The 15,000-nt window shown below is 39.0% G+C and overlaps 2 protein-coding genes across 2 annotated transcripts in view; one reads left to right on the top strand and one right to left on the bottom strand.

Moving 5' to 3' along the window:
- The first annotated feature begins 1,288 nt into the window (after positions 1-1,288).
- LOC137999205 (melanopsin-B-like) lies at positions 1,289-3,642 on the top strand. The gene has a single exon (XM_068845053.1). The coding sequence runs from the start codon at positions 1,816-1,818 to the stop codon at positions 2,788-2,790; it is 975 nt and encodes a 324-aa protein (XP_068701154.1). The 5' UTR covers positions 1,289-1,815; the 3' UTR covers positions 2,791-3,642.
- Positions 3,643-10,662: 7,020 nt separating this feature from the next.
- LOC138000690 (nucleoside diphosphate-linked moiety X motif 17-like) overlaps positions 10,663-15,000 on the bottom strand; it is an 18,858-nt gene continuing 14,520 nt past the window's right edge. The window contains exons 5-7 of the mRNA XM_068847273.1: positions 14,038-14,130; positions 12,452-12,675; positions 10,663-11,141 (exon numbers count right to left, since the gene is read on the bottom strand). Of these exons, the coding sequence (XP_068703374.1) occupies positions 10,868-11,141; positions 12,452-12,675; positions 14,038-14,130 (591 nt within the window). The 3' untranslated portion in view covers positions 10,663-10,867. The remainder of the gene's footprint in view (positions 11,142-12,451; positions 12,676-14,037; positions 14,131-15,000) is intronic.

Genomic DNA, 15,000 nt, shown 5'->3' with positions numbered 1-15,000 from the left:
TAGCTTAGGTGTACCGAGCAATGATCAAATACAGGTTTAAGGGGAATAAAAACGTAAAACGGCATTATCAGCATTTAAATATTAAAATGGTCGACCAAGACTGAATTTCTGAATTTGGTCCATTGTACAGTGCTTGTGCTGAAGCCTTTGAATTTTATGCAAGGCGGTCGACGTATTTGGATTTGTTGCAAACTGAACATCATGGGAAGAGAATGATGTGGATTTCAATGCTCTATTGCTTACATCGCTTTTAAGTTGAATTCGAAGAGTGCTTATGCAAAAAATGACTTTCATTCTGTGCTTAATCGTCCAACTAACCACCGTGACTATATTGCCTTTCAAGTGATGTGCACCGTTTACATAACGTCAAGAAAAGTTGGAGCTCGATTCGAGCTAATGTATGAGATGGAAGACCAGAAAGATGAAATCTTCCAGTTGTTAACTACGCCGATCAAGACTTAATCTGCTTGAAAAAAGAAAGTTGGTCAGGTAGTCATTTCAAAATGCAGATTTTCTGCATTTTGAAAGGCGTTTGCTGTCATTAAAGAAAATTAAAAGTAGTGTTTTAAATATTAACCCAACATTGAGCATGCCACAGAATACGCCCTTTTAGAACAAGAACTAATAGACTAAAGGACTTTGTGACTGTGAAATAAGTTATTTCTAATCTCTAATCTCCCTGCAATTCAGAGCTTGCTCTGCGAGAGCGTTAATAAACATTTACATTACATTTTCACAAGATAATAATACACATGAAAAAATTACTCGATTCTGATTGGCTGAGAGCAGTGCAGTTCAAGTGTAACACCAGTGCAAAAAGTGTAACACCGGTGCAAAAAGTGTAACACCAGTGCAAATTACACATCGTAATTCTGGATTTTGATTTGCAGAAAGACATTGGGAAAGTTGTAGGCCAATGATCTCATGTAAACGGCAATGACCAAAATTTTGTACAGAAACTCTGAAAACATTTTTCTCGAATGCGAAAAAAAGGGCTTCAAGAAACATCTACCGGCACTTTTTCCACGCGAATTTTTTCATGTTTGTATTATTAATAAGTAATCATACGGTTTTTCTCGTTCAATTTGAAATTAATTTGCACTTGTGAGTTTTTGAAAAAGCTGAAATTGCACTCGCCGAAGCGGCTCGTGCAATTTCAGCTTTTTCAAAAACTCACTCGTGCAAATTAATTCCAAATTGAACTCGAAACCGTATGATTACCTATACTAATTCATGAATTAATGAAGAAGACATTTGTCCTCACTCGAAAAATGGCTTGTCCGCATTCAAATTGCCATCGTTGTGATTTCTTATTTCCTCTGTTATCGCAGAACAGAGAATAAAGCTTTAATGTAAATTAATGCTGCTCATAATAATAATAATAACTCTGAAATCCGTGTTACACAAATCCGTATGACTGCTTCTTGTGCCCTTCCCGCTTGTCTCTGCACTGAAAAAAACAACTTGGGAACTCATTCGTTACAGTGCACGTGTATTCTCCTCTTGAATCAGGAGATACACGTTTTGTCGTGGAGAAAGACAAGGTTGAAAAAATAAAAGGGAATTTAATTGCCCTACATCATCGGAAGTAATGCCATAGCAAAGGCGCCTGAGCTCACTATAATGATCTACGAAACCATCAAGTAGGCGTTAAGTTGAAATCACATCGGAAGAGAGCGATGAATGCGACATTTAAAGAAAGGCCGCATTGTAAAATGGAAATGCCATGGGTAGGCTTGCAACTGATTCTTCGAAAATATCATTATTTCTCTCTTTTGGTAAAGCATCACTGAAAAGAAGCCTTTGACTGAAAAGATGATGAATACATTTGGCAAGTGGAGCACAATATTCGTTGTCACTGAGATTCCGGTCTGCCTTTTGGGCATCTTCTTCAATTCCATTGTTGTTTTGACAATTTTCAAAAACAGATATCGCCTATCAGCACCAAGCTATCTTATTCTCAGCATCGCTGTCAGTGATTTTCTCTCTTGTTCCGTTGCCGTTCCAATCTCTATTTCAAGACACTTTCAAAAGAAGTGGCCTTTTGGAAGAGCTGGCTGCCAGGTACATGCATTCATGATATTTTCACTTGCTCTCGTATCTCTGTCACACTTGGCCGAAATTTCTGCGGGGAAATATTTGACTATAACCAGATCTTTATCCAAACAGTCCTACCTGAGTAGCAAAGGAGTTTTTATCGTTATCGCTACCTCTTGGGTATTTTCATTCATTTTAAGTGCTATCCCTCTTGTTGTGTGGTCACGTATTTATGGCTTGGAAGGCATCGGCGAAATGTGTTCAGATGACCAAGAAATCCCTCTCCCGGATGATAAGGCATATTTTGGAATAGTGTTTTTCTCCTCTTATTTATTAGTGCTTTTGGTAATCATGTTTTCGTACTTCAAGATCCACCAAATCTCCAAGCATATCGTATATAACACATGGCAGATGCGCTTTAATCGTTCATCAGTGGTAACAACGTCTCAAGCCCTTTTAAAAAGACATCGCAAATCTGCAATGTACTTTTTGACTGTCATAGCCGCTTTCATGCTATCATGGTCTCCTTATGCTGTAGTGTCATTTCTTGTTGTCCTAAACGTCAAACTTAATCCTATTGCTACAAGTGCGTGTAGCGTTTTTGCGAAAACGTCATTTTTTTTCAACCCAATTTTGTATGCCATTGTTTCTCGTAAGTTTCGAAGGCGCATGGTCGTGGTTGTTCCTATAGCCAGACGTCATCGCAGGGCTAGACCAGCTTTCATCACGAGTGGAGGACCATTGGTCCTTTGAATTAAAGGTACTTTTCATCGCAAGAGCTACGTTTGAATACATTTGAAACTAACGAGACGACAACACAAAAAAAAATACGTCAAAAAATGTCCTTTTATGGAGATTTACATAGTTTTAGCTTAGTGTTTCTCTGTTATAATACAAGGACTACAGAAACTCAATCATACCGTCATCCTCCTTGAATAAAACTGAATCAACGATGAAATTTTTCACATTCGTTTTCAGGAACCCAATGTGCAATCCTTTTGGAATAAAATGTTAAGTCAACTTCATTTATATAAAGAAAATCTGAAAAGAGAATCTCCGCGAAAATATTAATTTTCTTGGATTTTCTGATTTCTTTCTCATGTTATTTCATTATATCAGTAGTTTTTTTTTGTTTGTTTGTTTGTTTGTTTCTCTGCCTTAGGCCCTGTTTACAAGCAGGTAGGGTAACCCTACCGCTAGGGTTACACTAGCAGGAGGGTCAAACATAGCCCGGGTTTACAAGCAAAATTTCACAGGTAGGGTTACCCTAGCACTAGGGTTACCCTACCTGCTTGTAAACAGGCCCTTAAATGCTTTACTTGCTTGTTCTCGTGTAGTTACTTTGTAAAGTAGATATTAATAAAGTAGTTTCTTGTTGTTGTTGTTGTTGTTGTTGCTTCATATGATGTAAATTTTGTGTGCGTGTTTTCCGACCCAAGCATTGTACTATACTTCATGTAATCTGGCTTCCTAGCTCTTTAACTCCATATAGTTACTTCAGTAGGGAACCAATGATCATTTTTCTCTTTTTATTTTTAATATCTGTAAATTTCTTTTCTTAAATAACTAAAGGTAAATAAAGGTGTCTGACTGTCTGAGTTAGGAGTCGCAGTCGGGAAGCTGACCACTCGGCTCACAAGGAGTTCTCCTGTAACTTTTCCATACTGCTATTTTCATTAGTCTTCCTGTGACCTGCAGCTGAGCTTCAAAAGCGCTTCAGGCTTAAAGAAGTGTAAAAGAAACTCGTAGTGAAAAACGAATGATTTCATTTTAATTCTAAGTGTGGGTCAATCTATAAAAAGAAGCTGGTTTCTGGTATAAAATTTATGCTACGTAATAACACTTTACGTGTTTTTGTGATGTAAAGAAAAACCACTCACAAGAGTTCTAATCAATACACACTAAAAGATAAAGTTACAATTGTGTGTTACAGCGGATTTCACAAAACGTTTGACAGGCGGTTTGCGAAGTTCGCTTCGAACTTGGGAATTTCATTACGTAACTGTCAATTTAAACTTTGAAACGAAATTGGGAATCTCGCGCCGAACTTCGTGGGAATGTGGCGAAGTAATTTCACCATTGTTCTCAGTTGCTGTTTTGAAATGAGTGCCTTCACCGTGCAAGGAAGGCAATTCCATATTAAATCCGGCAGTAAATTATTGAAAGCTGGTTAGAATGGAAAGGGGCCATCTTAAATAGGACAGGAACTGAGACTTCCGAAACAAACCATTTTCCAAAATTGTTGATGTTTTCGTTCGCAGAGGGAATATCGAATTAAGGCAACAAAGGTGGAAATAGCACTGGGTCAGCGCGTGATGAATGATAAATATCTATATGGAGTTTTGTAAAATTAACAATCCCAGCATTTACAGCAGTGAAATCCAAAACAAACTGGTAGAGAATAACGTTTCAGTCCCGTTTCAGTGTTTGCCCGAAAATGTCCCGTCGCGTGCATTCTTTCAAGAAATTCAGCATTATTCCATAGGAATCACCGACTCTTGTCGTTGAAAATGAAAATAGACTTATCCACGCATTTTTGTGATGAGTGTTTAGTGTTCATTCCCACAAAGTTCGGCGCGAAGTTCCCAAGTTCGTTTCAAAGTTTGCTATTTGAATGACAGTTTAATACGTAACAAGGGCGTAGCCAGGGGGGGGGGGGGGGGGGGTGGTCCTGGGGTGCCCGTGACATCCCCTTTGTAAGCCGTTTTTTACTCAAACCTACAATATTCAGGTTGCGAAAACGCGAGTACCCTCTGTTTGACAGAGCGTGACCCCCCCTTTGAAAAATCCTGGCTACGCCCATGCGTAATGAAATTCCCAAGTTCGAAGCGAACTTCGCAAACCGCCTATCAAAAGTTTTGTGGAATCCACTGTAATTTACTCAGGAGATATTTCGTATCCAAGGAAGAACTTAGATCTCTATGTATTTCTGGTGTATTTTTGAAACTTGAGCAATACTAGTCATGGCAAATACCATTCAAATTAACATGCATAGTTCAGTCGTCTTTTCGACGAATTTTACGAAATGCCTGTCTACCTATGAATTTGAATTCTATCTTCGTTGAATGTCGCTTGGTATAATTAGTTTTCGTGCACACTTGGCAAACTTATATCTTCTCAAAGTCACGTTTTGTAAAAGAGAAAACAGAGCCGTTTTGCGTGGGAGCGAAACATGTCATCATTTAAATTGGCGGAAAAACGATTAAATGATGGTTAAGGCGCTATAGCTTCCGTCATTTTCCCATCATAGAATTTAAAGTAACGTGGAAGTTGGAAGGCGAGTGAGGTCACAATTATTTAAACCATATTTTAAAAGAATGATTGCTCAAAATTGAAATCATAATTATGATAATGACAACCACTGAGTATTAATCTTATATATAGCCAGGCTCTTCTGATGGGGGAGGTATCTGCTTACAACTTTTAATATAGATATATTTTTCGTCACAACAGTACAGTTATACCAAGCGGAATTTAGTTTTACATGCAAAAGGCTACCGTTGAAAGTTCGCTGAGGGAAGACGAAGACTCGACCATTCACCAGGCGGAGAAGTGTCCGATCGTGTCCGATCGTTCAAAGAAACAATGCCATATCATAAACAACTTACTAACTTCACTTGCTCGGGACCGTACTAGGGAAATATTAGGGAGTTTAGGAAACTAGGACTGCTACGGCGGGTTGAAAACAAAACAAAAAACCACAAAATCGCATTTCCCTCCTCCCACTTTCCTCTCTACTCTCTTCCTTTCTTTTCTTACTCTCTTTCTGTCTGTCCTTATCCCTCTAACCTTCCATTCCCTGATGCATTTGTCATACCTACCACTACTTTGTGTACAATGTACTACAATGTGTACTCGAGAGAAAGAAATCGCTTTGAACTGCACTTACCGATATCTCTTAGCATTGAATCCTTCGCCGTAACTAACCGCTAAACCACACAGGACTTGGACAAGCAGTCGTCATTAATTTTAATAGCAAATAAGTTTCTCCTGGTGCAAGAGGGCCCAGACTCTTCTCGGTCATAGTAAACTATGCAAAAGTTTACTCGAGGGCAATAGATATGCGTGGCCCTGTACGGTTCGTAAAGTGGCTAGCACAAGTTGTGTTGATTCAGAGATGCAGTGAAGTGGTTAGAAACACGTAATGCAGACAGCTAGGACAGAACAAATCTGACAAGTAAAGACGTAGCAATTATCAACAAAAAAGGATGGAATCTGGAGGGTGGCAAAATATTATCCAAGAACAGAAAAGAAATTGTTCAAAAATGTGAAGCACACTAAGTTTTTTGCAAAGCCCATTCGAATATTGCGCACAAAGGAAGAGACAAGATGGACAAGTATATCAAGCAAAACTACGAGTCAGTATCCCAAGAAGTAATACAACTCTTTTTGTCACTCAGCTCAATACACGAAGAACAAAAGTCGATCACCAGCAGACAAAAACAGCCTGTGCTAGCCCCTATTCAAGCAAGAGGATTCCTAATACATTTGCAAATGGACTTAATCGACCTTAGAAACTTACCATGTACATGTTCATGTCATCGCAAACACATATTGGATTCTCCACATGATTGATCATTTCACAAAATATTCATGGCTTTATCCATTGAAAAATAAGCAAGCTGAAGATGTATTGTAATGCCTGTCTCAATTTTGCTGGCAATTTGGATTCCCTCAGAAAATACACACTGACAATGGACGGGAATTTAAGAATTCTCTGGTGTCTCAATTCAGGCTGAACAACGGCATCACTGAACTTCATGAAGCTCCCAGAAAACCATCAACTCAAGGTTTGGTGGAAAGGAACAATCAAACAGTAAAGCAAAACACCAGAAAACTCTTAGAAGGAAAAAAACAAAGTCCAAATCCTTGGCTTCCTAGGGGAAGCTGCTTACAAAAAGAACATTCTGGAACATGAAGCAACAAAACAAACACCCTATGAATTGGTATTTTGCATACCACCATGGAAAGAAACCAAAACTACCCCAGATAAGAAACATGATCGACATTCTACTATAAAGAAGAAGAAGAATGTGAAGATGTGGATGCAGAACCTGCACCTAAACGTGCTTGTTATTCTCTTATCGAGTCAACAAAGGAAAAAGCAAGAAACACACAAGCGGAATTGGTTATCATGTACAGTATGCTTAGCCCCAACCTTAATGCTAACCCTTTAAAATCAATGCTTAGACTTGGACTTAGATAACAACCAAACGCGTTTTTATAGACTAATTTATGAAAAACGTACGCTAACTACATCCCCTTACTTCCAGCACCGATTTACTTACCAATACACACGTACTTGCTAACAATTGATGGACTTTTTGTTGACGTTTCCTACTTTAAATTTCAACCTAGTTTAGAATTAAATTTACCTAGGTTGAAATCATTTCAACCTGAATTTCAAATTTACCTGTAACAAATACACTGAACGCTTCGGTTGCAACAGCTATCTCGCTTTTGGTTTTACGGGAAATCAAATCAGATAGTTCAATGTTGACTTTGGATGAGAGGGTAAGACTTTATCATGATCAACTGGAGAAAAACCTCTCGCAACAGACAAGAGAGCTAACACTGATAGGAACCGAACCCGAACACGGGACATCAACATCTTGTGGACGAGGAGATTTCTCTCTGTACTGAAAAAAAAAACTGCTACCGTACAGCGTTATGTCTTCATCATGTTTACCCTTACACGGGTTCGTTGAAGAGCTAGAGCCAAAAGGCAAGCCTGAATTGTGCTGGTCGTGCACATGAAATACTGCTCTCAATGAGTGACGTTTTTTCGTAAAAATGTCTGAGCAAAATGAAAAATAGCTTCCTCAAGAAAACGTTTGCAAAATCATTCTAATACAATGCAAGCATTGTTGAACAACATTTACAAACTCAAGCCGAAGTCGAATGCTAATGAAGTAAGAAATTCAGAGAAATACACATTTTAAACACCGTTGCAGATATATCGCGGTTGAGGTACGTTCACTGTTTTGTTCCAACTTCCACATGAAGAACTGCCAGCTATGCCCTACTGGATCTCACTTTTCTATAATTAAGGAGAATATTCATACCACGTATATACCACAAAAGGGGATGGTGCTTTATAACCGTTCTCATTTGTTTACAAGGAAGTGAAAAATCATTTCCGACCGGCCGACAAACAAAATGGCACCCTGAAATGGCCATAGTTTCCGTAATTATTTTTTAATAGGTTGGTTGTTTATTCAATTTGTGTGGTATATACTTTACTGAAAAACTGTTATTCAATACGGTGTCGGTGAACCTGGGGGATATTTATAATAAACTGACAGCATCTCTAAAGATTCAGGGAACTTCTACGGTTCCTTTTATCACTTTGGTGTGTGCAGCTGCTAGAAAAGACATCTGTTAAAGAGATTCTTTTTGTTATTCAAATTTTCCGATTTGCTTCGGCAGCCCGTAAAGCATGGATGCACATAAAAATGACAAAAAAAAAACGTCGACGATCTTATATTAGAATGGGAGTTCTAAAACTCAGAGATTTTTTTTTTAATGGTGAGTTGCATGCTTACGTGTTGCGGGGTAGGGTTGTTACGTTTATTATTTTTATTTATTTATTCTTTTCATTACGTCCTCTCTTTTATGACGACTGGCAGTTTTAGAATCAGCCAGTTGTACAGAGGAATCTTAACCCCAAAAAAATTGCATACATATGCATATACATGTAGTGTTGATATAACATAAAATGAGAGCAATTCTAAAAAGTGAAAACTAAAATAATCTATTCATTATTCATTATTAAAAATGCTATAAAATAATCTTTTCTTAAAATTCCTAATTCCATTAATGTTCTGGAGTTCCTTCGGCAAAATATTCCATAATTTGACACCACGAAAATAAAAATTTCGTAGTCCACTGACATCCTCCAGCGTGGAACATTCATGTCTGTTGATCTTCTTTTATTTCGGCTATAAACAAAAATTGTAATCCAAACTGACGTGAAAAGCCTCCCCTAACTCGAACGTTGTTCTTTCTTCGTTGCAAGCGGATGCCCTTCAGTCCAAGTGACAATATTTGTACCCACTGGTAATATATAAACACTATTTTAATGGTACAGTTTTTCAGTGAGTGATTAACCCATTGACTCTGGGGGCTCCCCATTTACGAGTAAAATCGTTCGGCGTTAGAAAGAGTTTGGCCGGTTTAGGCCGGTTTAGGCCGGTTTAAGTATCAAAGGGTTAAGTGTAACATTACACGGTCCTACGGAAACGGGTACAACACGAAGAAAATTAGTCCATTGCATTTTTGTTAGATTCGTGTGAACTCCTCCTTTTCGTTAAAAAAGGCCTTCCGTATCCCTTAGTCCCCAAATCGCAACAAAAAAAGCCTCGTTTATCATATGCTATGCCTCAAAGGAACTAGAAACTGTCAAATATGATAGATGAAAAGCCATTATCATTCGATGGATTTTGTCCTTTCTTTTCATTGGCCGAGAGCCCACCACGTGACCTGCAAATAACTGCCTACAAACACGTGTTTTGTTGCAAATAATATTCTGCTCATGCGCAATTGAAATCACCCTCTTGTGAGAAAATGGCGCATCTTTAGTTGATCGAAAGAACAGTGAGAATACTAAGAAAAGAGCAAAAGTTGCACTTAATGCAACGCATTTCGAGAGTATCTGAAGGAAAGAAAGGTAGACGAAGAGGCACTCGCGTCATCGACGCGAAGGACAAGTTGGCGAATGCGTATGTACTGAAGAGATTTTATGCTGAAGCCAGAAAAAAGAATGGCGAGCTTTACACCAAAGCTTCACTTGTCGGGATAAGCTTTGAAATTCTTCAGCAGTTTTTTTTCATTAATTATTCGTGGGCCTAACAGCCTATCAAAACACCAATAAAACTTCACGTGAATGAGCTTTATATCCTGATAAAACACTCCTCGTTAGTATTCTTTATATAAAGAATATTAATAAGGCATAGCTTGTTTTTCTTGTATGCTAATATTCACCTCTCACAATTTGAACCATTGTTTTGAGTCCACAGGGAGACGCTCTTTGTAGAATGTTTTTTAAGCCGTTCAAAAAACTCGCAGCACATGTTTTATTGGGTCTAAAACACTCGGCTACGCCTCGTGTTTTTAAACCCCGATGAAACACTGCTGCTCGTTTTTTAAACATAACATAGTTGTGTGCTTACGTTTCCTTTGCTTATTAAAGCTCCTTTTAACAATTCCTCCATTATTATTGTCCATTCCTTATGATTGCCATACTCCTTTCGCTGGGTTTTCGAAGAAACAGACGGATAACTTTATCAAACCAGTCTTCATTATAAGCGTCTACAACTTAAATCGTAGTATTGAGAGAAAATCCTATTTTTGTCTTGTTTCCATTCTATGATACTCTTTGGTTGCCTTTTACAAACATGATCATGAACTCACACGGATTAAGGTCGCTATGTCTGAAGATTACACATTTTTTTTGACTTTTAGACCCTGTGGCAAATTGGCAAAGCTTTCGTACGCATTGCTTAACTTAGCGCTTTTAAATAGGAAATGGCTTAGAATGCCACATTTGTAATAACTACTCCATCCCTAACCCCAACTTATGCACCCAGATTAAACCTAGAAGCAGACACAATAACCAGTCCAGCGTTTTGTCAATTTTCATTCCATTAAAAGAAAAAGAGTCTTCTCGCTGTTTACACTCTCTGACAAAGTTTGTCTCCTCACAATGCTTGCTCTTCTCGCAGGCCAAAGAGAGTTTGTTGAAAACAACTCTATTTCAATGTTACTGTCTTCGCTGATCCAGTTGCCAATTCGATCTTCCGTCGAGGAAGCAGAAGCAACTGAACCAGTATCAATGACCCCAAAAGGGGCTTTTCTTGGGTTGGTGACCCGATTTGGTAATCATTTGAAACACTGTCTCAAAAGAATCCCCTCTCTTCATGCTCCCTGCAGGGGGAGAGTACAGGAATTTAAGCCATTGTCGGATCGCAAACTTGGTTCCTGTGGAGAGTCGCTCTTTGTTTAGTTCCTGCCCATTTTCTCCAGTCAGGGGTAGGGATGACATCAAGTTGGACAAAGGAAGGCTTCGCTGGATGATCATTCCGGAATTTTCAATGATAGTCGCACTGTAAAAGCGTAAACAAAATACGAGTAGTTGAGAGGGACCTTACCATACAGTCCCTCGAGAAGTCCCCAAGACAAGCTAAACTCTTATTCGATGAAAACCTGGTCAGAGCAGCGAACGACACCAAACAGACGAGAAACGTTTTTTTTTTCTTTTGGCGTACAGTACTGGCCACAGGAATAGCAGCACCTACACGCGCGTAAAATGCGTGCAAGAGGGCGGATTTACGCGCAAAATACGCGCAAGTTCCGCGCGCGCTACGCGCGCGTAAAATTTACACGAACTATTACACGCACCTGAAATTACACGCAGGCTGCGTGTAATTTGTCACGAGTAAAATTGTTATGTCCATTACACGCAGATTGCGTGTATTTTCCACTTAGCAATGTACATGAATTTGACAATGAAAGTTACAACCACAGAGTCGGTATTTCTGTTTGAGAAATTCAACCTTTGCTTGAGTGTTCTTGGAATAAGGTTCTATCTTCGGATTGCTGCCGTAATCCGTCAACAAATCCTTAGCTCTCATTTCAAACCAAGCTAAGTGGAATTTCGTTGATCCGGTTTCCCCCATTTAATCACGTAAAAATCAAACGTTATAACTGTAACGAGCGAACGATCGATGGAAATGCTTGACATCATGATATATCACCGAAAAACAAGCAAACTCAGAACTTGTGCTGTATTTCTTTAGACAGTCAATTTGTTGGCTGTGCGGACCGAGCGATCGCACGGCAAGAAGGCGGAAGTTTGAATTACTAAGGGAAACTTTAAAATGTATTTTGATTTGCGAAGTCAAGCTGTTAGCATCAGCTATGAACGGGAAAACTTGAAGCACGCCAATATTCAAGAAACGAAATTTACATTTACATGTCGTATTTTTGACATTTGCTGTGTGTAAATGCATGCGAAAGTTGAATTCTGGTCCTGCGATTGTTTTTGCGTTTTTAATAACGCAATTGGTGAATTGTATGCGAAATTAAGCTGATTATAGCTTTTGAAAACGAAGTAGAGTAAAATGGAAGTAAGATTGTAAAACTTCATCGGGATCGTTAAAAATGATCAGGAAATACGACTTTCAGTTGGAAAACTTGGAACGCAGTTTGCAATGATAACACTGATCAAAACATTTTCCCGAGCTGTGGGTGTGCCTCATGAGCTGAACCACGATTTTCACTGTCTGTGAACATTGCAACAAAACAGATAAAGAAACAAAAAGCCCGCAACTCCTGAGAAATTCAAAATAAATTTATAAGTTGAGCGTAGTGAAACTGAAGAATCTCTGCATTGTGCCTAGCATTGTAAGCTCACCAAAAGTATCTCTGTGGCACTTTTATTAATTGTCCGAAGTCATCGCTACGAGCCACATCAGCGGCTACTTTCTCATCAAGCCACGTTGCTGCATCCACTTCATCTTGATTTAGCTTCATTCTGCTCTGTAAAGTGTCATGGTCCTCTTTGGCTTCGGCTAAAAAGTACACTACAATATGGTGCCTCGAAGGCAGCCCCATGGATAGTGCGGGTGGAAATAAAGACTGAAAATGAGATTTTTTTTAAAAATATCTAAGTAACAATTATTCATATAATTAATTGACCGCTTCCCATGGGGGTTTTCAGGGTCAATGCGCTAGGGCACGGCTCATGACTTCAGGCCGAAAGCATACATAAAGTAGCATTTTTGAGAGTTGACTTAACATAATTCCACGGTGGTGAGAAATTAAAAAAAAATGGAATTATCAAAAACTTTTCATGTCAAGGCCTTTTAAGGCCAGTGTCACTGATTTGCATATGACTAAACTTTATCGAAGATGACTCGGGGATACTCGGAACAAATCGGAGTTCTCCTTTATAGGAGTCTAAATTATGACCTTCCGATTACTAGTTCAGATGCTCTACCACTGAGCTATTCAAAGTCAATTGAATATCCTTTATTATGCTTGCAATGCTTAAACCCCGTGACAGTGGAATTTAATTCCCCAGTTCACCCTCTCATTGGCTTAGTCCTGGTATATTAACTGCTCCCTTCACCAAGTGTCACTTTGTCAGTTTCAAGAGTCAAACAGCTCGCGAGCTAAATTTTGCGGTCCACCCATCCCTCCCAAGGGATCTGTGTTCGGTGACGGCATCGGCAAGCTTAAGCGACACTCCGTGTCGTTTCTTGTCTACGTCGGAGTGTCACTCCCCATACCTTATTAAACGTGCAACAATGTCGGCAGGAATAATATAGTACTACAGGAGGCTCGTTGGAGCCCAGGGCCATTAAACTGCAGGCTCCGGTATCAATTGCTCTGCTATGCTGCTAGGATCTAAATTGTCGAAAATGGAGCATATTCGCGATTTCTTTCACCGCAACAAAATATTTTCAAGCATTCCGTCTTCTCCTGGCGAAAACTTAATGTACATGTATATGCATATCTCACCCTCCTACAATTTAACCTTATATCGTTGTGTTACCAGGAGGTTATAGAAAAGAGTTTAAAGTCCCTCACAAATTATTTACAAGTGTCCACTGAAGATGAGCCAAGGTCAACGGTTCATCGTCTTTGTCCAAGAAAATTACGAGAAGCCTTAACGATTGACCACGCATATGTGATTGCAACTAAACAAGGCAGCATTCTTTCCTCAGTTGACCCCGACTAGCATCGACCAGCATTCAATATTAAGGATTTTAGGATCCAGAACTGAAGAGTAGAAGTGGCGTTGCATTGACATCATGTCGAGTATGCGTCAAAGAACATCGAGGAGATCCGTGCAAAGGTTTCCTTTCTAGCTTCTCGCTAGAGCTCGGAGGGAAAGGAAAGCAGGGTAGTTCCCTCGCCGTCTTAGATATGAAGGTCCCAAATCTTATTCTTCCAATATTTGCCAATTATTTATTTGATATGATTATTGCCAATTACCTCCCAAAGACCAAGTGTTGAAATCCTAAGATTCTCCTCAGAAAAGCTCAGTCCAGTTTCTTCTGACAACTCTCTAAGAAAAGCTTGATTAAGCTGAAACCCAAACAGATTTGGTTTGTTTTGATCATTCAGATCTTCTTTTTATTAGTTACAGTATATAAATATAAGGTGGATTGTAGTTTTGATGGTTGTGCTGTTTTGGTAACAAAAAAAATAAAACATTAAAAAAACTCTTAACGGCCAAATGGGTGAAAAGGCTAACGTTTAAGGAGGCTCGAAATAGTTTCTCTTTTTTTCACACAAATAAACATATCCTGCTCTTAGAAATAGCTAGGGTAATCAGATCTATACAAAATTTGGCCAGGGTATTAAGTACCCGTCATAGATTTCTCGCATTCCAATCATATTCTTGCTTTGTGGCCTTGTTATTGCTGTTGCCGTAGCCGTCATCTTTGCCAAAACTCGCTACTTTTTGGGCAGAGCGGTACTGGAACCCGAAGCACTGGAATACCAACCACGCGCCCTAATAGCTCACTTTCCATATAATATATGGATTTAGCCAAGCCTAAAAGCGGAGCTCCCGGCTTGTTTATTTTTACTGGCTGTAGGATTAGTGAAAATAAAAGGCTTTGGAACTGTCCGCCTTTTGGTTTTCCCGGATATTGCTTGATTATATAACATTTTCTTCGCTGCCTAACAAGTGAATTTTTTCTAAGAGGGCGCACTCGCCGAGCAATAGAACTCGCACCTCACATTTTCGGGATTTTTTCTTCAGTAGAATTATTATTTTTTGGAACAGTATTCCTGATGGCATTAAGTTAGCTACTTCCCTGGACTCTTTTAAGCGCAAGCTCAAATCCTTTTTCTTTTGGCGTTTGTATTACGTTTTTAGTGGGGATAATTTTCGCTCGTACAAGATTATTTGTCCAAAATGCAAAAGAGTAAATATAAATAACAAATGCA

The sequence above is a fragment of the Montipora foliosa genome, chromosome 4 (genome assembly GCF_036669935.1).
Source record: "Montipora foliosa isolate CH-2021 chromosome 4, ASM3666993v2, whole genome shotgun sequence".
Classification (NCBI taxonomy): domain Eukaryota; kingdom Metazoa; phylum Cnidaria; class Anthozoa; order Scleractinia; family Acroporidae; genus Montipora; species Montipora foliosa.
Note: the sequence above shows the minus strand (reverse complement) of the source record. Positions and strands in the feature narration are given on the sequence as shown.